The 23,887-nt window shown below is 42.2% G+C and overlaps 1 protein-coding gene and 1 long non-coding RNA gene across 2 annotated transcripts in view; one reads left to right on the top strand and one right to left on the bottom strand.

The window, feature by feature from the left end:
- PLPPR5 (phospholipid phosphatase related 5) overlaps positions 1-23,887 on the bottom strand; it is a 92,434-nt gene that overhangs the window by 25,673 nt on the left and 42,874 nt on the right. The window contains exon 3 of the mRNA XM_083743551.1: positions 22,060-22,310. Within this exon, the coding sequence (XP_083599677.1) occupies positions 22,060-22,310 (251 nt within the window). The remainder of the gene's footprint in view (positions 1-22,059; positions 22,311-23,887) is intronic.
- LOC310846691 overlaps positions 1-23,887 on the top strand; it is a 28,019-nt gene that overhangs the window by 1,320 nt on the left and 2,812 nt on the right. Inside the window, exon 2 of the long non-coding RNA XR_014565476.1 lies at positions 10,290-10,348. This is a non-coding gene — a long non-coding RNA (uncharacterized lncRNA). The remainder of the gene's footprint in view (positions 1-10,289; positions 10,349-23,887) is intronic.

The raw sequence follows: 23,887 nt of genomic DNA, 5'->3' as shown, positions 1-23,887 counted from the left end.
CATTATCTTTTTTTACTTGGCTTCACCACATGCTGCCTACGTTCCTTGTGAGCCTCAATAGCACATACAACGGGATAATCACCACCACCACAACAAAAAATTGTTCTAAATTAAACTGGCTTTTCACTTTCACACAAAATACCCTCAACCTTTACACATCATACTGAGAACACTCTAAAAGGTGCATTTTCCACACTCATAAATCCTGTAAGATCAATGCTTCCAAGCGTATCTAAATAAATTAATAATAATAATAATAATAATAATAATATCAGTCTCATACCTATTGGTGATGCCAGTGAACAGTATCAAAATGTTCCATTATTCTTAATTGTCTTTATAGAATAGACTCATCTTATTAAAACAAAACTGCAGGAATTTAACAAAATAGGTTGGCATCTTTAAACACTACCCCTTTTAGTTACTGCAATCCAAGACAGACATTGACAAACTAGAAAGGATACCAAGGAGAATTTCAAAGATACTGAAGAACAATAGTTATGCAACTGTGTATAGTTGAAATCACACAAGTGAAATGTGTGTAAGACGCACTCACACAGTAGTTGTTCTTCAACCTCTTTTGTTTCTTGTGTGTTGATTTTACTGTACATTGCTTAAGATACGTCTGTTAGAAGCAGTATATAAACAAATCAATAGCCAGCCATAGACTGAACATGTCTATGATTGATTGATTCATTGACTGGCAGCAATTAAAAATATGGAAAACTGGGAAGTGTTATGGCAGGGGAACCAAAACTTTGCAGGATTATGCAATGGATTCCCCTGAAAGGTATTGTGGGTTCCTCTTATTGTTTTAAATTGGTTATTAGTTTTACACCATGAATTTATATATAGGAAGTCACCTTGGGAGGGGTTTAAATGTAAAAGGCAACCTATAAGCAAATAAATCTGTGACCGCATTCAGTCAAAACTGATACTGTATTCATTTCACAGACTGTACTAACTCCTGCAGTACCATATTCTTGTTAAATCCTGCCCTCCAGTATTGTTGCCATTTTTAATCTTGGTCTTTCTTGAACTTGATTCTGATTGCGCAGTGCTACAGAGGTTTTGTGTGCTGGCAGGGAGAGAAATAGAAATGAGAGCTTGTGTATCTGTCAAGAGAAAACATTTACAGAATGTTCAGGAAAAACTACACAGCGCTTTTAGTAATGGAATTCAAATTCAAGCTCCCTGGTAAATAGAGGCTTCATAAACTCAGCAAGGATTGCCTAAACTTTGTTTAAAGGTATGTTGTTGGTTTTTTGAAATGTGGGGAAAATCACTGCTGTCATTTTGAGACATTCAAATAAAAAGCAAGACACATCGGGGGGGGGGTCTACTTTCGATTTTATGAGCTACTTCAGGGGCAGGGAACTTTCAGTCTGAGGACCAAAGTCTAAGCCTCTCATTCAGCCCCTTGGGATTCTCCCCAGTCTTAACTCTTCACCAGCAATGCTCCATGTCTTTTCCCCGGGTGCAATTTAGAGTCGCTCACATGAAAGATTGCCACTTATTTCCCTCCCCTTTCTCTTTCCCTCTTCTTGTACCTGCAAGGGCATTTTTTATTTATTCTTAATGCTTTTCTCCTTCCCCCACCCCTCTTTGTTTGTCAATCTGAGTGAACACTTTTTTATTTAAAAAAAAATAAAAGCAGCACTCACAACTCGGGATGACACTATAAGTAATTGAGTGCGGGACATGGAAAGGACAAGGGAAGGATTGATCCATTCATTGAGGGGAGGGGACCTGATGCCAATCATCCACTGACCACAGTGCAGCAGTTTGGGGTCATTTATTTCTCCCCTTATCCCCCAATTGGGAAAATCCAAATTCAGTGGAGAAAATGTGTGAAATTGCAGCTCTCCACAGTGGGTGTTATGCTGATGATGTTCACTTAATGAGAACACAAGCAAACTGTGAATCCACAACATACTCCGGTGTGAACAAACCCTTAGTCTCCAGGCCCTTCTCCCTTTTAGGCCTTTTCTTCTAGACACACTCTTGTTTGTCCATATCCATCTTAAATTACAGTGCACGGAAATAATACAACGTTCTTTAGAGATGAAATAATTATGTGAAATTGACTGTTTTTGCTTTGCGGGAATTCTCTTTTCCACAGTCTTGCAATCGTTTCCCAACTTAGTATGCCACTGTTAGCGCCATGCTTGCAAACACTCTATTTGTATGGCCTCTAGAATTCCTGGATGAGTTCCTGCTTTTGAACCTCCGGATCCTTGAACTCTAGGTGACACCCGGAGAAGTCTTGCTACAAAAAAATCAACCTGACTGACTCTGGATGCCTAGCTCTGCATTTTCTTTTCCCTCACTGCTGCTAACAGTAGAGTGTGTGCCATGAAGACTAGCTGAGATTGAAGGAAGTCTCTCCTTTTTACTTTATTTTTCAGTTTATCCTAATGCTACTGATTCCTGCACAGACAAAGCATAAGGAACTCTCTCTCTCTCTCTCTCTCTCTCTCTCTCTCCTCCCCTCTCTCTCCAGCTATCCTACTCCCACTATACCTCCTCCTTTCCCCTCCCTGAAGCAATCCACTGTACATTACAGCCTCCATAGCTGACAGCCATATCACTTCTCATCCCCACCCCTCCTTCCCTTCTCTGGAACAGCCTTCACAGTCAATTATTATACGACCACTTTGTTCTTCTCTCCCAATAAATCTCACTTCTTGGGAAAGCTCTGATCTTGTCTCTGTTGCTCCCCACCACTGTCCAAGGGCACTCTGCTTCTCAGATTTTGACCCAAAGTTAATGCAGCCTGTGATCCTGTGCATTTAATTAAATGTGCTTAAGTTTATGAGCCGATTCTATGGATAGACATTGTCTATCCATAGAACACCTCCTCTGGCAACAGAGCCAGGATTGCAGAATAGAACCCGGGACATTTCCCCTAGCACATTTGATCTAATTCCCCCCAGTCCTTTCTATTTCAGAAGAGGCTAGTCTCTGAACACACAGACGCAAATTGTGCATGCAATATACCTTTAAAGCACATTCAAAGCACATTCTTTCCCTCAAAGTATTCTGGACACTGTAGTATACCCTTCATATAGATACAATTCCAGACCCTCCAAGTGTCCCTATTTTCCAGGCATGTCCCTGATTTAGAGAAGCTGTCCTGGTTTCTGATTTGATCGTGGAATGTCCTGCTTTTTCATAAGATATCCCTGCTTTCATTAGAGAAATGTTGGATGTTATGGAGTTGGAGAAATGTTAGAGGTTATTTGACTCCCGAGCCGTCTGAAGGCAATCCTGTATAGGAAAGTCATTTTTAATATTTAATTTTTCATTATGTTTTTATATATGTTGGAAGCTGCCCAGAGTGGCCGGGGAAACCTAGTAAGATGTGTTGGGTATGAATAGTGAAATTATCATTACAGAATAGAACATCCCTATTTTTATCAGAGAAATGTTGAAGGGTATGTAATTCTAAGTACAGTGGTACCTCAGTTTATGAACGTAATCTGTTCTGGAAGTCCATTCTTAAACCAAAACCATTCTTAAAACGAGGCACGCTTTCCCTAATGAGGCCTCCCACTACCGGTGCCCTTCCACCGTTCAGATTCCATTCTTAGAGCAAGGTAATGTTCTCAAACCAAGACACTATTTCCAGTTTTGTGGAGTTTGTAAACCAAATTGTTCTTAAACCAGACTGTTCTTAAACTGAGGTACCACTGTACCTCTTAACAAACTATGGCACCCAGAATTCTTTGAGGGAAACACTGTGCTTTGAATGTGCCTTAGGGCTTAGCCAGCCTTAGTCTGCAGGTATGTACAGTGGCACACATACCAAACAAGCATACTAACAACACCGTGACTATAATGCAGAAGTTCCAGCGGTGTTTCCTTAATTTTACTTCTCCACAATAGCACACTTCTATACAAGTCTACTTGGAAGTCACCCTCACTAAATTCAGTGGGTATAAAGTAAACATCCTTACTGGCAACAAGCTCCATTTAATATGCCTAGGGTAAAGGACCCCTAGACGGTTAAGTCCAGTCAAAGGTGACTATGGGGTTGCGGTACTCATCTCACCTTCAGGGATCTGGCATTTGTCCACAGACAACTTTCCAGGTCATGTGACCAGCATGACTAAACCACTTCTGGTGCAACGGAACACCGTGATGGAGACCAGAGCACACAGAAACACTGTTTACCTTTCCGCTGCATTGGTACCTATTTATCTACTTGAACTGGCGTGCTTTCGAACTGCTAGGTTGGCAGGAGCTGGGACCAAACAACGGGAGCTCACCCCGTCGCAGGGATTTGAATCACCAACCTTCTGATCAGCAAGCCCAAGAGGCTAAGTGGTTTAGACCACAGTACCACCCATGTCCTACCTTACCTTAAAAGGTAAAGGTAAAGGGACCCCTGACGATTAGGTCCAGTCGTGACCGACTCTGGGGTGGCAGCGCTCATCTTGCTTTATTGGCCGAGGGAGCCGGCGTACAGCTTCCAGGTCATGGGACCAGCATGACCAAGCCACTTCTGGCAAACCAGAGCAGTGCACGGAAACGCCGTTTACCATCCCGCCGGAGCAGTACCTATTTATCTACTTGCACTTTGATGTGCTTTCGAACTGCTAGGATGGCAAGAGCAGGGATCGAGCAATGGGAGCTCACCCTGTCACGGGGATTCGAACTGCCGACCATCTGATCAGCAAGTCTTGGGCTCTGTGATGTAACTCACAGCGCCACCCGCGTCCCTTACCTTACCTTACCTTTACCTTAATATGCCTAGCATGACAGGTACAGCCTAGAGTAGATGATTGTACCAAGAACCAAGGAGAATCCTTCAGTGGACCTACAGAAGTCATCTGCTCAGAGAAATCCACATTATGCTGCTCTGGAGTTGCTAGGCAGCCATTATCTTTTTCTAACTGTTCACACTCTTCCACCTCAGGCAACAAAATATTATGGGCCAGTCCTGTTGGCCAGAGGCAAAGGGAGGAAACAAAGGGAGGAACATGCTAAGCATGTTGCTGAAATTGCTTGGAAAATTATATGCACAAACATACATACAAACATACATTCATGAGGGGGTTTTATTTTATTTTTTTTAAAAAAAACCACACTAAATAAAATTCAAAATTCTTAAATAAGAAAAAAACAAAGCACAAAAAAACAATTTTTTTATAATTGGGTCAAACGGTCCAATTTAACAAATATCAGAGAGGAGGGAATATTTTATTATAGCAGCCTCTTATGATGATAAATGCACAATAAATGATCATCTCCCAGCCCATGGCATGGTAATAAATAAATCCATTCTTTCACCCTAGACATATTAAATCTTTTTTGTAAAGTTAGACAAAACAATTGGTTGTCATAATTATGTAATAACATGGTAATTTGTGGTAAACTCCACTAGAGGTCAGGAATAATCATTTTCACCGTTACACATACTGGAAGATGAAAGGTAAACGAATCTTGCTGAGAAAACGGCTTGTGGAAATCATAACTAGAAAAATGCATTTGAAACTTTGATATTACAGGTTCATAGTGCAGCAGGTCAATACAAATCAAGGCTATTTAAAGCAGCAACAAAGAAAAGAAAAAGCCAGAATAGTTGGCTGGGTTTCATTATGGAACGTTTTGAGTTCTGGACTAGGCGTGAGAGTCATTGGCTGACAATGGGTAACTATTTCTCTAATAGTTGGTGTGAGGGTAAAACAAAGAGGAGGAGCAAAGAGATCAAGGTGTGCTTACTTGAGCAATTGGGAGGAAAACATGATATATGAATGGAAAGGAAGGAAGGAACCAATGTTGCTAACTTCTTGGTTAACCTAACCACTAAAATGTGTTTAAAATTTGACACCTAAAGAGAGCATTTACACTACCTAGGAGTGTACACTTTGTATAATTTTTGAGTCGTATCCAATAATAATTCTACTTAGAGCAGACCCAGCAAAACTGATGAGCATAACAAACTTTGAAGTGGACAACCAAGTGAATATCAGGTATTTTTTGTCCGGCTTTGATAATTTTGTGGCACACAACATTGCAAGATTTGCGACTGCTGCTCAAAAACCGAGAAGGTACATTAAGGGTAATATGGTGGACTGTAAAGATCTGATCACCAATGAATTTGAGAAACTTATTTGTCTCAGCTTGTTTTTTTCTAATATGCATATGCACTAATACTGCCTTATAATGGTGTCTCTATGTATATTTTGTATAGCTTGTATAGTATGTATATATTTCCATTTTAGTGGTGGTTGAAATGACCAAGATGGTAGCTACCAACAAATAAATTCAGTGCGGTAAGAGACAAAGAAACTTGGGTAATTTAATTTCAAAGGTTCTACTCTGGCAGAACTTAGTTGGTGCTAACCTTATATAAACGTTGCATCCTTACTCCTTTTAGAAAATGGTGTGTCGCTTATTGAACATCTAATAATAATAATAATAATAATAATAATAATAATAATAATAATAAATTTTATTTATATCCCGCCCTCCCCAGCCAAAGCCGGGCTCAGGGCGGCTAACAACAATCTAAGATCTTTGCTGATTATGTGTGCCTGTCAGGGAATATTATCCCTTCCACGGTGAGATGTCAAGAAGCAGATAAACAAGAAGAGTTCTTACCAAGTAGTTTATTCAATATTCACAGAGAGAGACAGACGAAGGAATGCGGTCTCTCTTAGATAATGGCGTTGCTCCAAGTAAAGTCCCACCCCCACCCCCAGTCCCTCCTATTCTACGTCACCCCTGCTGATCTATGTTTTCTGCCTCTGAGCTTTCTGTTCTACTACTGGGGGGGGCATGCTTTCCAAAGACACTGAGTCTGTCAGCTGTCCCTTTCCTGGTCCTTCTTCTTCCTGCTGTCCCTCTCCCAATATTCCCCAGCTTCTCCCCTCTGCAGCCTCTGAACTATGACCTTCTGCAAACCGCTGTTCTAAATCTATACTGTCCTCCTCTTCTCGGGAAGCTGCAGGAAGAGGGGGTGTTCCCACCATGCCTCCTCAGTCCAGCCCCTGACAGTGCCATAATGAAGAGCTAGTAGTTACTGGGTAGAACCATTTCCTTTCATAGGTTGAAAAGCAAATAAAGGGTCAAGATACATATTTCGAGAACTAAGCAAACTGAACAGCTCAGGTAGCTATAAATATGGGTAGAATCCTCCTCCTAGTGATAATTAAGGAGGGCATCTCCTGGAACCAGGAACTAGAGATATAGTCCTGTGCATGTGATGACATGTCCCTGACATGTCAAGTTCCACCAGCAATATAGTACAGTCATACCTCAGGATAAATACGCTTCAGGTTGAGCGCGTTCACGTTGCGCTCTGCGGCGACCCGGAAGTAACGGAGCACGTTACTTCCAGGTTTTGCCGCTCACGCATGCGCAGATGGTCAAAATGACGTCACACACATGTGCAGAAGTGGTGAAACGCGACCAGCGCATGCGCAGACGCACTGTCACATCTTACGTTATGTTCATTTCTGCAGTTGCGACAAATCAATCTTTTGGTGTGGCAGCACCTATTTTCTGGAACTGACTTTACTGTACTGTGTTCGACACCTGTTAAAAGCTTCTATGTTTAGGCAAGCCTCCCCAGACACATGTTAAAAAAATTATATTTTTTTAAAAAACAACAACTTGGTTTTATATTGTGATGCTTTTCTTACATCTTTTAGCTTCTTGAAATCTGTTGATTGTATCAGCAATTTCTTATGATTTTTTTTTCCTCTTATGTTATGTAAAATGCTTAGAGGGCTTTTTTCTTTAAAAAGTGTGTGTGTGTGTGTGTGTGTGTGTGTGTAGTTAAATATATATATATTGTTTATATATTATATATTATATATTATATATTATATTGTTAAATATATATATATTGTTAAATAAAATAAAAGAGGGAGGGAGGGAGTGGGCAAGCATAGTGCGCCCTTGCAAGGTGCAAGCAGTGCTTTTTTCTCGGGGGACACAGGAGTACGCATACCCTTAAACATTTTGTGAATCTCAGTTTGGCATTATTGAGGGACAGTATTTCAATATGAGTAGGAAAATGAGAGTACCCCTAAACATTTTTTAGAAGAAAAAAAAGCACTGTCCAGGAGTAAAATGCACTGTGCTGGCAGCAGCTTGGGAGCTAATATATTGCCAGCTCAGAAATTCTGAAACCGTTGTTGCGATCTGAACTTCAAACCTATTTCAAACAATGCACCGTTATATCGCCCAGCAATGGTGTACCAAACATGCAAAGGGAATTCCAGACTGATTTCAAAACTAGCAAGAATTCTGGAGCAGGCATTAGAGTGGAGCTAGAAGTTATGGCAGATGTGTGCCGGGGGCTGCTGCTGAAAACAGAAACCCACTCCCTTCCTTTTCCATAACACCTAGCATAGCTGTCAACTTTTCCCTTTTTTAAAGGGAAATTCCTTATTCTGAATAGGATTCCTCTCAAGAAAAGGGAAAAGTTGACAGCTATGACACCTAGTGATACTCAAGGTTTAACACCCTCGTACTATTACACTTCCTTATCCACAAATGGTCACCAATGAAGCAGATCAGCAGCAAGGCAACTTTGCAGCATGAGGGCATCCCATCACATTCTGAGCATCTTGCCTTTGCGAGGGGAGGAGATATGGGGCTGCTGGTTTCAGTCCAGAGTCTTATAACTGTAATATCTAGCCTTAATCTACAGCCTTCCTGTTTTATACAGACACAGGCAACAACCACACACTTAAAATCTCTGTTTTAGCTGCTTTGAGGTTAAATCTACACACATATTTTAAAAAACGTGAAAATGCTTTTTTTTAAAAAAACATTTCGAAAGATATATTGAATTTGGCATAGCTCACTTTTGCCATCTAATGGCACAATTGTGTACTGCACTTTACAACACATTCACAATGTTTTATTTGCAGCTGTATAGCTGAGTCCTCATCAGATTCATCAAAATTCACAAAGACCTTCCAGGCAGGCTGAGCACAATGTAAGGATGAACAACACCAGAACAACTTCCTTTCCTGAAAGCCCTTATATCCAGTTCCTGCCAAAGAAAAAGATAATAAGTACAAGAGACATGCAGGTCAAGAAAGTGGGTGTAAATAAATATAGAAGGAGGAAGAGCTGAATTTCACAGGTTTCGAACTGAACAGCCAATTCTTGTGACTGCAGGCTTAGTTTTTCATTAAATAAAAATCTCGGGTTCTTGATCAATATAGTAATCACTGTATTATTGTGACTCTACAGATACGACTTCAGGGTTGCAAGTAGGACAGCTAAGCTTGTTTTCCCCTCTCCTTCCTTTTACTCGAAACAAAAGCTGTAAGCTTCTGCACAGCCAAGCTGTTTAAATCCGACCGACTTCAACAGGATTTAAGCAGCCTAATGGTTGGACTAGGCATCTGGTGGGAGATGAGAGAATACGAATTGGGTATCCACCTAATACCTTGAAAAGTGACAAAGGCAGGCATGATTTAGAAGGATGAAGGGGCAAGCTGGCACCTTCATTATACAACTTTAGGCGCCAGATGGAAACGTTACTCTTCAAGCAGGCCTTTAATAATAATAATAATAATAATAATAATAATAATAATAATAATAATAATTTTATTATTTGTACCCTGTACCTCTGACTCAGTTGCCCCAGCCACTCTGGGCAGCTTCCAGTATATACAAGGCATAATAAAACATTAAAAACCAGCCTCTACAGTGCTGCCTTCAGGTGTCTTCTAAAGGTTGTATAGTTACTTATTTCCTTGACATCCGATGGGAGGTCATTCCACAGGGCGGGCGCCACTACAGAGAAGGCCCTCTGCCTGCTTCCCTGTAACCTCACTTCTGACAGTGAGGGAACTGCTAGAAGGCCCTTAGAGCTGGACCTCAATGTCTGGGCTGATTAACATCTTCTACCCCTTTAAATGTACTTTTTATTTTTTGCGGGGGGGGGGGGAGGTTTACTGGTTTGTGGGTTTTGTTCTTGCTTTTATCATGTATTTTGTCATTTTATATACAGTGGTACCTCGGGTTACATACGTTTCAGGTTACAGACTCCGCTAACCCAGAAAGAGTGCTTCAGGTTAAGAACTTTGCTTTAGGATGAGAACAGAAATTGTGTTCTCGTGGTGCGGCAGCAGTGGGAGGCCCCATTAGCTAAAGTGGTGCTTCAGGTTAAGAACAGTTTCAGGTTAAGAACGGACCTCCGGAACAAATTAAGATTTACATCTTCCTAGCAGCTTAAAGGATAAAACTTCACTGCAAGGCAAGTGATAAATCTCCCTGAAACTGACCCAGCCTAATTATATTTGTTTATTACACAGATTACCAGAAGACAACAATGAGCTGAACTTTTCCTGTGCAACGCAAAGCCCACATCAAGGTAAGAAAACAAACACTGCTAATGAATAATGAACGTCGCTTCGCTTTGTATCTCAAAAAAGTACCTGTATGCCAAGGGCTCAGATGCTTCATTATCAATTTAGTTTTTCATTTAATGAAGTATTTATGAAATACACACAACTCAGATTTTAGATTTCTGACCACGCAAGCAGTATTACCGTAAGAAAAACAGTAAATGACAATGACTGTGTTTGCATGTAACGCTCAACTGAAGTTGAGCATTAAGAGGACATGCCGCAATGTGGATTCCTGTACTTCCCTCTTCCCCCTTACGCTTCTATAGTCCATTAACCATGGTTGCTCACTACATAAAAACCTTACCCAAAACTGTGGTTAATGTTAGTTGTGATTTAGCACAGTGGCACTGCTAGGAATGGATTTGGGGACCAAATTCTGCGACCTCTGGAGCTTCCACACTCAGAGAGAGATGACCAGAGTTTCCCCGCTCTCATTTCTTCTTCTGGATTGAGCCAAGGTCGGGTGTCCAACCTTGCTGCTAACCTCCCAAGGGAAACCATTGCTGTTTGTAAAACACCAGAAGGAAAATGCACTTTCAAATCCAAGTGACACTTTTATTGATAACTTGACAAGAGATAACGTGGATGGTCAGCTGCTGTTTTGTTAATGGAGCTGCAAAGAAGTGTTGGGATTCTGCCAGGGAGACGGAGGCATCAGGAAGGCCCCCAAGGCTAATCCAGTTGCAGGTAGTTCCAAGGGTGGAACAAGTGATACGGGGTATACTGTGTGTATGGCATCTGTATGGTTGTTGCAGTTACACTGATGACTGCAAAACAGAGCATGAATTGGGGGAGGATGTTAGAATTCCTGATCTATGATTGCGGTCATGGGATTTTTGTCTATCACATAACGGTATATGTTTTGACTCCACAGAGTGGGAAGTGACGGAAACAGGATGTTTGTGTTACTGTGTTCCATGAAGTGGAACTATTGTCTCCACCCCCATCATATTGTCTCCACCCTCATCATTCTGCCCGGACGCTGAGGTCCAGCGCCAAGGGCCTTCTGGCGGTTCCCTCATTGCGAGAAGCAACGCTACAGGGAACCAGGCAGAGGGCCTTCTCGGTAGTGGCGCCCGCCCTGTGGAACGCCCTTCTAGCAGATGTCAAAGCAATAAACAACTACCTGGCATTCAGAAGACATCTTAAGGCAGCCCTGTTCAGGGAAGTTTCTAATGTGTGATATTTTACTGTATTTTTGGTTTCTATGGAAGCCGCCCAGAGTGGCTGGGGAGGCCCAGCCAGATGGGCAGGGTATAAATAAATTATTATTATTATTATTATTATTATTATTATTATTATTATTAGTATTATCCTTTGTTCTTTTTCTTTTTGCTGTCTGATGCCAGAGAGAGCCAGGTTGCAGTGCTCCATGTGTGTTTATATGTAAATAAAGTAGATTAGCCAAAATGCTGAGTCGCTGAGGTCTGTCACACGCAAGTTGTGCAAACTCTGCAGATCCCTAAGTGTGCCAGTGTCGGTTGGCATCGATCGCTGTGATGTTTGGGCTGAAGAAAGCTTATGAAGCTCCCGAGCGATCGCCCAGGAGGGAGGGAACATGCCAGTCGGGCATGTGTCTCTGCCAGGGTCCTACTCAAGTGTAGGCTGAACTCCTGACAATAAGTGGAAAGGGAACTATAGTATGTGACTACAGAGTGCAATTGCTTTCCCACACCCTTCAGGCTCCATTTTTAAATCACCAACAGGCCTGGCCAGCTCTCCCAGCCCTGGAGGAGAGCATGGCTGCCAAACAAAGAAGCAGGAAGCGTAGCATCAGGGGAGAAATCATGGTAATAGCTGGGGGGTGACCTCTAAATCCAAGGATATGCCTAGTTTAAGGAAACCAACAGACCTCAAATTGTGGTTAATGATTCTGGCTAGTTTTCCTACACCATAGTTCACCCTAACCACAGTTGTCAAATAACCAGTAACTATGGTTAATTGAAAACTGAATACAAAGCTTTCAGGCTCCTTGCAGGCATGCAGGACAAGGGGAAGGGCAAACACATGAGCTTATGCTTAAAAAGTCTAAACTGTGGTTTAGCATTACGTGTCAACCAGGCTATAGCCATAAGGAAACTAACCCTCAAAGGATAACCTCAAATTTCTTCCATTTCTTTCCCCCATCCAAAGCTTTATGTGGGTACAAAGATCTTCATTGAACAAAGCTGACATGATTGTAGGGCAGGGTTGCACTGAGGTCTGAGATTCACATTTTGTGCGGCAGTACTATTTGGGTATTTTCTGAAGAATACGGGAAGAGCCGCCCCCGCTGGATCGGGGCAAAGGCCCATCTAGTCAAGCATAGTGTTGTCACAATGACCAAGCAGATGCCCATGGGAAGCTCACAAGCAAAACCTGAATGCAACAGCACTCTTCGCACTTGTGATCCCCAGCAACTGGTATTCTTAGAAGAAGACTTTATTTGTGCAGATACAGTTTGCTGGTGTGCAGCAAACATGGCTCCTGCGTATACAACTGATTGGCTTTGGGAAGTATGTCGTGGGATGAAGTATTGAGGCTCTATCTGAACTTGCTAGACATGGAGACAACCTGTAACCACAACACAGGAACGTAGGAAGTTGACTTATACCAAGTCAGATGACTGCACTATCTTGCTCAGTATTGTCCACCCTGACTGACATTGACTCTCTGGGGTTTCAGACAGGGTTGGTTTCCAACCAGACCTGGAGATTAGACCTGGTTCTTCTACATGCAAACCAGATGCTGTGTCACTGAGCTACATCCCTTCCATAGAGTTGGGGGGGGGGGGAATCTTTTAATTATCACTTGTTACCTGAAAAAAATACAAGAGCTTTTCAACTCCAGCTTGGCTTAACTGGAAACAGGTATGAATTTAGGTAGAGGGAAAACCAATTACAGTGGTACCTCGGGTTAAGTACTTAATTTGTTCCAGAGGTCCGTTCTTAACCTGAAACTGTTCTTAACCTGAAGCACTTTAGCCTATGGGGCTTCCTGCTGCTGCCATGCCGCCGGAGCACAATTTCTGTTCTCATCCTGAAGCAAAGTTCTTAACCCGAGGTACTATTTCTGGGTTAGCGGAGTCTGTAACCTGAAGCGTCTGTAACCTGAAGCGTATGTAACCCAAGGTACCACTGTACATCAAGCAAGTAAAATGCCTATATCTATCATCTAATCATCTGTCTGTCTATCTATCATCTATCTATCTATCTATATCTATCTATCTATCATCTATCTATCTATCTATCTATCTATCTATCTATCTATCATCTATCTATCATCTATCTATCATATATATCTACCTATCATCTATCTATCATCTATATCTATATCATCTATCTATGTATCTATCATCTATCTATATCTATCTATCATCTATCTATCTATATCTATCTATCTATCATCTATCTATCTATCATCTATCTATCATCTATCTATCTATCATCTATCTATCATCTATCTATCTATCTATCTATCATCTATCTATCTATCTATCTATCATCGATCTATCTATATCATCTATCTATCTATCATCTATCTATCTATCTATCTATCTATCATCTATCATCATCTATCTATCTATCATCTATATCTACCTATCATCTATCTATCATCTATATCTATATCATCTATCTATCATCTATCTATCTATCTCTGTCTATCATCTATCTATCTATGTCATCTATCTATGTAGCTATCTATCTATCTATCTATCTATCTATCTATCTATCTATCTATCTATATCTATCATCTATCTATCTATCATCTATCTATCTATCATCTATCTATCTATCATCTATCTATCATCTACCATCTATCTATCATCTATCTATCTATCTATCTATCATCTATCTATCTATCATCTATCATCTATCTATCATCTATCTATCTATCTATCTATCTATCTATCTATCTATCATCATCATCTATCTATCATCTATCTATCTATCTATCTATCTATCTATCTATCTATCTATCTATCATCTATCTATCATCTATCATCTATCTATCTATCTATCATCTATCTATCTATCATCTATCTATTTATCTATCATCATCTATCTATCATCTATCATCTATCGTATCTATCTATCTTTAATGTATAGCCCAACTTCCAAGCAGTCCCCACGATGGCATTTCCTCCAAATGTTTTCTACGGGACCACCTCCTCCTTGCTTGCATTGATATTCAGCCAGCAGCTATTCATCACCCAGCCTCAGAGCAAGCCGTTGGGAAGCAGAGAGGTGTGGTGGAGGGGAGTGAGCTGAAAGACTGTGCCATCTGGAAGCGAGGGAGAAAGCAGCGTCACCATCATACCGCTGAAACGGCAGCCTCCTGCAGTGCCCCCACACATATGTGAGATGAGGGGAAGTATGCAGAAGGACTTCATGCACAACTGGAATTGGAGGGCAGGAGATCAATCGCTCAGCGGTATTAGCCAATTAGTGTCGCGCCTTCTGCTCTTGTCCAGAATCGCAGCCTCGGCCATTTTTCATAGTCAAAAAAGCAGTTAATAGGTCAAGGAGTCTTGCTCCTTTATCAAAGAATACGAGCAACAAGCAGAACTGGTAGGGAAGGGGGAAACAACGTGTGTGTCCTTGTGTCCTGCTCCTTTTCATTGTTTTATTAAAACAGAGGCAAATTAGAAGTAGGAATCTCAGGTGTCAACCTGAGCCTTCTTTCTGCTCCTTACAGTGCTCTAACAGGAAGAGGGTCTGCACTTGTGGCTCCTTCCTTCTGCCACCCTAAATTTAGGGATGGGGAACCAAGGGCCACATTCCCTTCTGGCCAACCTTCTGAGGGCCAAATGCCAGTACAGTGGTACCTCAGGTTACAGAAGCTTCAGGCTACAGACTCCACTAACCCAGAAATAGTACCTCAGGTTGAGAACTTTGCTTCAGGAAGAGAACAGAAATCACATGGCGGCGGCGCAAGGCCCTGATAGCTAAAGTGGTGCTTCAGGTTAAGAACAGTTTCAGGTTAAGAACAGACCTCCAGAACGAATTAAGTTATTAACCTGAGGTACCACTGTAGTGGGTGGGACCAGAAAGAAAAGTAGGCGGGTAAAGGAATGTAAATTTTACCTTTGCACAGTAGTTTATGGACACAGTCACACACCCCTAACTTCTATCCAGGGAAGCAAGAAGCATTGTCAAGAGTTCAAGCACACCTTCCAGCCAAGGCAAAAACATCTGAGGAAGCGGGGCTGAGGAAGGGCATGGCCTGAAGACAAGAGACTAGCTTGGAGAAATTTCTGAGTCCCCGTCGCTGCCTCAACAGTTCCTTCCCCTTCTCTCCCATCTCTCAACCTGTGTGAATGAGCAGTGGGGGCCCAGGGGAGAAGGCGGCCTAAGTCATTGCAAATGATCCAGTGGGTGGATCCTTTCATCCTGCCTGAGAGCTTCCAAAAGGACCAGCACAATCACCAAAGTGAAAGCCAGCAGTCCTGTTTGCAAGGAATGTGTCAAGGGCAAGCTTGCTACAACCTGTGGCCCACCAGAACCCAAAATGGCCCTCTCGCCGACCTTTCCATGCTGGCCTGGTTGTTCCTTTATTTACTTTATTTTATCATATATCTACAAGCTGACACATGAACATACAAACAATAACAGAATCAAACTGTTACAAAAATTACAGGCGGGGGGCCACATCTTTAAAGTTGTTAACAGTTACAAATATTATGCCTGAATGTATCCTTTCGATTTGACAGCTCAGGGAATATACCTAGCTTTATGAATCATATAAAATCAAAACCTTTGCCAAGTTCCTCCATTCCAACACCATTTTGCCCTTGGAAAAAGGACTCTTTCCCCTGCCAGCTCCCCAAGCTTGAAGACATGTATACACTCCAGGAAATGCCCGGAGGTGACAATTGCTGGGCTCATTGTTCTCCAAGGGAAGCCAAATCTCATCACTTAGCCACTGGGTGTTGGGGGTCTTAACCAACATACCATGATTATCACTAGTCATAGTTAAGGGTTATAACTGTACTTGGCTTTTGGGTTTCTGTTGAAAATGAAGGATGAGACAAGTAGTGTTTACTGAAACAGATTTACAAGTTGATGCCAATTCCAACATCCCTAACAGAACAAATTGTATCACATTGGAAAGTAGCAAAAGGAGAGGGGATAAAACTCTTCATAAATGATGATATCCAATTTGATCCCCCCCCCATAGTGTATTTATTTTGCTAGTGTGTCCAGCTGTGCAAAATAAATGGATTTAGAGTGTTCTACACATGAGAGAAGGTAAGGAGGCAATTTCCTAAACTTCCACAACATTCCCATCTTTCCTGGGCGATTCTTGGTTTTAAAAAACCCAACAGTATAAAATAAATAACCACAAAGTTTTCCAAACAGGCAATATAAAACCTGTTGGTAGAAGGCTGCATATCCAGCAGGAGAGAAAGTCCCAAGTTGTCATAGCAGCATCTACCCACACTAAACAGTGGCGAAAAAAGGGAGCCTATTGTTAATAAAACAATATGCTAAGATATTTAAAAGCTAGAAGATACCCTGGAGATAATTAACATGGGCATAATGGTGTGAGACATAACATTGGCTACTCCTCTCAGTTAAGAGTGCAGAATGCACAGAACTGAACATGAGTAAAATTGGGTATTTGTGTACTTTTTTCTCCCAGCCATCCACCAAGGAGGTCAGAGCTGCTTTCCTGAGTTTTCACCATTTCATCTCCTCACAACCCTCATGAGAAATGCTAGGGTAGCAGATGGTGGCCCAAAACCTGCATCCCTCCAAATGTTGTTTGCTATGCAGGTGAGGAACATCTGGAGGACTATGCGTTCTCCATCTGTGTCCTACAAGTGCTGGTCACTAGTCTAAATGGTTTCTCCTGGTTTAGATGATCAAGGGGATGAAACAACCTACCCCTATGAGGAAAGGTTACAACAGATGCCTTAATGATTATCTGTATCTTAAAACCTAGACACCCACTTAGCTAGGAGTCAGTCCCATTAAACTCAGCAAGTAGCCATGCATTGGATCGTGGGAGGTGGGTTATTGGCTTAAATTTGTTTTTATAATGTATTTATGTATTATGAATTTTGTTTTCGATTTTTATGTTGTGAACTACGCTGTGATCTTCAGATGAAGGCTGGCATTCAAATGTAACAATTACCGTATTTTTCCATCTAGAAGATGCCCCCATGTATAAGATGCCCCCTATTTGGGGGGACTCAGATTTAAGAAAATGGGGAAAATGTATCCGTGTACAAGATGCCCCCTAATTTTTCACATTATTTTTAGGGGGGGGCTAGTCTTATACACAGAAAAATACGGTAATAATAATGATAATGGGTTTCAAATTAATTTGACTCTATGCTGGTCTTCAAGTTCCATAGTCCTGCCCACCCACCCACCCACCCACCCCTGCTGGATGTTTCTGGTGGGCTGGTGAAGTAGTCCTGGATGATACCCAAGTTATTTCCCTCCTCCCTACTCACGTATGCCAACTAGCATACCCAGCAGCAGCTGGTGGGACATTGCTATTTACCTGGATGCCCCAGAGGGAATCAATGTGGTGAAGAAGTTGCTGCAGCTTCTGCAGTACCAGGGCAGCACAGGAGCCCATTGGACACTTCTAACACAGCACCTGCATTGCACCAACCAGCCTAGTGCCTCTCCCCTCTCAGTTAATGGCGACAGCTGAGAAGCCAGGTGACCCACGCCACCCCTCCCTCCTCTGCCAGCCTGGGGGCTGGGGGACAGGGGGCAGGCTGGTGTGGAGGACTCCCTGGTCCTGAATGGGGTAACTGTGCTTCTGAAGGACCAGGTGTGCAGCCTGGGAGTCATTTTGGACTCACAGCTGTCCATGGAGGCGCAGGTCAATTCTGTATCCAGGGCAGCTGTCTACCAGCTCCACCTGGTACACAGGCTGAGACCCTGCCAGAGTGGTGTGTGCTCTGGTTATCTCCCACTTGGACTACTGCAATGCGCTCTAAGTGGGGCTACCTTTGAAGGTCACCCGGAAACTACAACTAATCCAGAATGCGGCAGCTAGACTGGTGACTAGGAGCGGCCACCAAGACCACATAACACTGGTCTTGAAAGACCTACATTGGCTCCCAGTACGTTTCCGAGCACAATTCCAAGTGTTGGTGTTGACCTTTAAAGCCCTAAATGGCCTTGGGCCAGTATACCTGAAGAAGCGCCTCCACCCCCATCGTTCTGCCTGGACGCTGAGGTCCAGCGCTGAGGGCCTTCTGGTGGTTACCTCATTGCGAGAAGCAAAGATACAGGGAACCAGGCAGAGGGACTTTTCAGTAGTGGCGCCTACCTGTGGAACGCCCTCCCGTCAGATGTCAAAGAGATAAACTACCTGACATTTAGAAGACATCTGAAGGCAGTCCTGTTCAGGGAAGTTTTTAATGTGTGACATTTTAATGTTTTTTAATCTTCGTTGGAAGCCACCCGGTGTGGCTGGAGAAACCCAGCCAGATGGGCGGGGTACAAATAATAAGTTGTTATTATTGCTGTTGTTGTTATTTTTATTATTATTACTATTACTACCGGGTCCACCTGTCCACCTGTTGCACTACTGCAACCATGGCAGTATCCCACTCCCTGTTCCAAACCTCCAAAGACAGGACATAAATCGTTACCCAAATATGTAGCCTGGTGACCTATGAATCCAGCTCCCATGTCTTGGGGACTACTGTGTGCTTGGCAGGAAGTAAAAAAACCAGGAAGTTCCTCAAGTCCATACTTTGTGACTACCTTTGGACTTGTGAACCGTAAGTTGTGCAGGCTGTTTGACCAAGGCTTTAGATGCTAACAGATTTATTTTTTCTAAGTCACTTGTATGCACTTTGATCTTTATATAATTTATACACCACTGAGTTTGCAACTGGGCTTACAGAAGACATACCAATGGGATCCAACAGAAAAGCAGACTTAATTTTACTTAAAATTATTTTACATAAAAAAATCTTTGTATTGTGAACTACCCTGTGGACTTCAGATGAAGGGCAGTATGCAAATATAATTATAATTATATAATTATAATTATAATTATAAACTTCAATCGGGGGAGCAGGGGAGAGATGATTGATCTCAGCTGGGAGGGGAATTCACAGAATTGAACTCACCACACATGACTCCTGGTGGATATGAGCCATGTGTATTTCTACTAATGACATAAACCTGAAGCTTTACTGGCACTGAAATTGCAGCAAAAGTGCTCAAGTGCATGCCAGTAACTTTTTGAAAGCAGAAACTATTTTTAAGTAGCTTTTATATAAGTTTTCAGTCTTTTTTTAAAAAAAAAAACAACAACCAGAGATTAGACTATGGGGAATAACCAAGGAGTATTTCTCTTCCTTATGCTTTTGGTATTTCTCGCTCTCCCATCTTAATTCTCAATATTTCTCGTTGGCATACATCCAAGAATTTGTGAAAAGACTTTGGGCCACAAAAGAATGTGTGACACAGCCTGCTTTGTGTGAGATCTGACTCATTTCTTATTTGTACTTGATCTCAGGAAAAGGAAAATGTTTCCACCGTAGAATTATTCCTGTAATAATCAGCAGAGAAAGCCGTTGAGTGTAAGGGAAACAGTTTGACAAGATAAACGCGGTTGCAGCGACACAGGTAGTCTTGTATAAAGGGCATTCTGAGAGCTAGACTATTTAGTTTTTGCTATGTTGTTACTCGTTACACATGATTTTAACTCATTTTAATGAGGCATTCAATATTGCTTCAGTTTCGCTCCCTACCCAGAACTGTGTCAGCATGCCTGGAATTTTTCTCCTTGCCTGCTTTCCATCAGTTATTTCCTAATTGATTCAAATGTACAACTCACAACCTACAAACCTAAATAAAGTACATATGAGAGTCCCTGACATGTGATCGTGCTCTTCTGGCTGCTGAAAAAGACCCACAGATGTCAACATCAGTGTTGTCAAATTGCCCTCCAAAGGCCTATTTTTCACTCATGTGGAAGACTTAGATTGTGGCTGGGACTCCACATAAAACCAGGCCAGCAGAAACTAGGGAAAGCGGCATGAAATTAGCTTTCCCCCCCACCCTTATTCTCTGCTACTCCAGTGCCAACATTAATGGGGAAGCTGGAGGAAAATTCCATTTGATAGGTTAAAACATGCCCTTGCTTAATCTGGGGACAAACGCAATCTGACAGTGGGTGCATTTCTCAGATCGGTCCTTGGGTATTTTGGTTAATTATTTTAGTCCATCTGAAGAGCAAATGAACCTAGGTGGAATGCTAAGTATGTCCAAAACTGTAAGAGTCTTGCATTTGCCTGGAACTATCCCAGACCCACCCCATCCTCTGAAACACTTCATTTTAATAATAATAATAAATTTATGATTTTCAGTTATATACATTTCAATCATTTTACAGTCATTTTAACATTTTAACTCTGAAACACTTCTTAGAGCTGCTGCCATGGCTGGTGGGTCCCAGTTTGTCTGCAGGCATGCTCTAGATGAGGGGTAGTCACTGTTGTGTCCACCAAGTATCATGGACTACAACTCCCTTTGGCCCAGCCAGCTCGGCCAATGGTCAGGAATTATGGGAATTGTATTCCAAAACATATATAGAAGGCATCCCTCATCTAGAGCAGACGTGTACACAATCTGGGACCATGAGGTTCATTTACTCCAATCCTCTGCAATCTTTTTGCTCAACACAGGGCTCAAACCCATGACACTGAGATTAAGAGTCTCATGCTCTTCCAATTGAGCTATCCCAGGTTCTTGTACCCATCCCTGGCCTAAACAGGTTGAACTCTACCCTTCTCACAGGCTGCAATGCCAAACAAAACACTCTAATGTGCCGATACAGGAGGGGTGAGGCAGGTCCCCATGATCTGTTCTTCCCGCCCCTCCAAAATCCCTTGTTTCAAACACCTGCACATGGTAAAGAAAACAGAGGCATTTCATACTTTTAAAGGTAAAGGGAACCCTGACCATTAGGTCCAGTTGTGGCCGATTCTGAGGTTGCGGCGCTCATCTTGCTTTATTGGCCAAGGGAGTCGGCGTACAGCTTTCGGGTCATGTGGCCAGCATGACTAAACCACTTCTGGCAAACCAGAACACTGCACGGAAACACCGTTTACCTTCCTGCCGGAGTGGTGCCTATTTATCTACTTGCACTTTGACGTGCTTTTGAACTGCTAGGTTGGCAGGAGCAAGGACCGAGCAACGGGAGCTCACCCCGTCGCAGAGATTTGAACCACCGACCTCTGATCGGCAAGTCCTAGGCTCTGTGGTTTAACCCACAGCACCACCCGCGTCTTCATACTATTAAGAAATGCAAAACTGACCAGTGGCATAGTGTTGGTTGCTGTGTCCTGGGGCGAGTGGGTGCATGTGCCAGGAGGGCAGCAGCCCAGCCCTCACCGCTCGCCCCCATAAGAGCAAAATAGGGCTGCACTGAGCCAGCTGCCCACCCGAGCAACGGGCAGCCCAGCTGGCCAACCCAGAGAGGAGCATTCATCCAGGCTGTGCTGGGGGGGCACCATGTTCACACACCCCCAATTGTGCACCCGGGGCCACGACTCCCCTGGCACCTCCCACACTACACCCCTGACACTGACCCATGAGGCATGTGTGTTAAGGCAGAGCAAGTTTAAATAAACTAGGAAGAACAAGATACAGTAGTTGCTCAAGAAGCAGCTGAGGCATCACAGAACGAGGCTGTCTATTTTACTTACGGCCAAATATGTCGCTGCATATACACTCAGAGCTGCCTCTTTGGAAGGAAATGTTTTTCTGGCTTTCATGATAAGATCTGGGTTTCCAGAGCAAGCCTCTGCACCACTGATGAACTGCGTAAATTGCTGGCATCCAAGAGCGGTGTAGTTGGGTTTGCAAAGTGCAATAAAATGTGGCGCAAGATTTCCAGTCACCACTTGTCCGGCATTTACAAAGATGTCCGTTGCAAAAAGTCCAAATGCATAAATGCCTGGAGAAAAGGAAGAGGAAAAGGAAGAGTTCATAATCTGGAATGCTGACCAAACGTTACTTCAAACAGCAACGGCAATTTCTCCATGAAAGTACCATCCAGAATGCATGAGCAATAACGATGCTAATATATAGTTTGGGTATTTAGGATGGTTTGGAGGTCATCCTGTGAGCGTGTGCACACTATGTTGTCATACTGAAGCTCTATGAAGGAAGTTACAGTAACCTTACTCGAAACAAAATTTTAAAAAATCCTTCCAATAGAACCTTAGAGACCAACTAAGTTTGTTATTGGTATGAGCTTTCGTGTGTACTTCTTCAGATACCTGCATGCACACGAAGGCTCATACCAATAACAAACTTACTTGGTCTCTAAGGTGCTACTGAAGGAATTTTTAAATTTTGTTTCGACTATGGCAGACCAACACGGCTACCTACCTGTAACTGGTAACCTTTGCTTTCAGCCTGCTCAGACTGAAGAGCTTTCCATGTGTTCAATATATGATTTCTACTCTGGTGAGGAGTTTCCCTTCGACAAAGTGTAGGATCATGGCAATGAAAATAATGAATAGAGTTGGGGCAATAACACAACCCTGTTTAACACCTGATCCCACTGTGAATGGTTCACTTTGAGAGCCATTGTTATCTGCGATTGTTGCTGTCATATTATCATGGAGGAGCCGAATGATGTTTACAAATTTATCTGGGCAGCCAATTTTCAGAAGGACAGTCCACAGGGCATTACGATTTACAGTGTTGAAAGCCTTAGTCGGGTCAATAACCACTGACAACTGGGAAACACTGGCCTGCGAGCGCTCCAGTTGGAGAACAGCCTTTACTGAAGGTGTCATGGGCTTTGAAGACGCTCAAACTCAGGACGCAAAGGAGAAACGTGCTAAGAGGAAGGCAAGCTTGGCAAATCCACACTGTGATCAACTCCTGCCCAGAAACCAATGTCCCCACCGTGGAAGGATGTGTGGATCCAGAATTGGCCTCCACAGTCACTTACGGACTCATTGTTAAAACCGTGTTTATGGAAGACAATCTTACTTGGTTACGAGTGATCGCCAAAGGAGAAAGAAGATATAGTTTGGGTATTGTATATTTGCATTGTCCTAGCTAGTTAGAGGATCAGAAATCCAAGAAAGAATTTTTATTTTATTTTATTTTATTTTATTTTATTTTATTTTATTTTATTTTATTTTATTTTATTTATTTTATTTTATTTTATTTTATTTTATTTTATTTTATTTTATTTTATTTTATTTTATTTTATTTTATTAGCATAGCTTACATAAAGTCCTAGAATCTCTGCAAGGCAAAGAAAGCTTGGGGAAATAGATGAAATGGGGGAAATGTTGGTAATCATTTCCCTTAGAGGAAGAAGGTCCATCATTAAGTGCGTTTTTGTCCTTCCTCTCACCAAACGTTAGCAAAACTGAGGAATGTTTATTATGAATCTTTTATTATCAAAGCTGCATGTATTAGGCTCTGGGTCTTTATTGTTAATGAAGTACAGATGTATTCATCTTATTACTGAAAAGAAAAAGCAGATGCGTTATCATGTGACGAATTCTT

This window comes from Podarcis gaigeae, assembly GCF_964106915.1.
Source record: "Podarcis gaigeae genome assembly, chromosome: 6".
Lineage (NCBI taxonomy): Eukaryota > Metazoa > Chordata > Lepidosauria > Squamata > Lacertidae > Podarcis > Podarcis gaigeae.
Note: the sequence above shows the minus strand (reverse complement) of the source record. Positions and strands in the feature narration are given on the sequence as shown.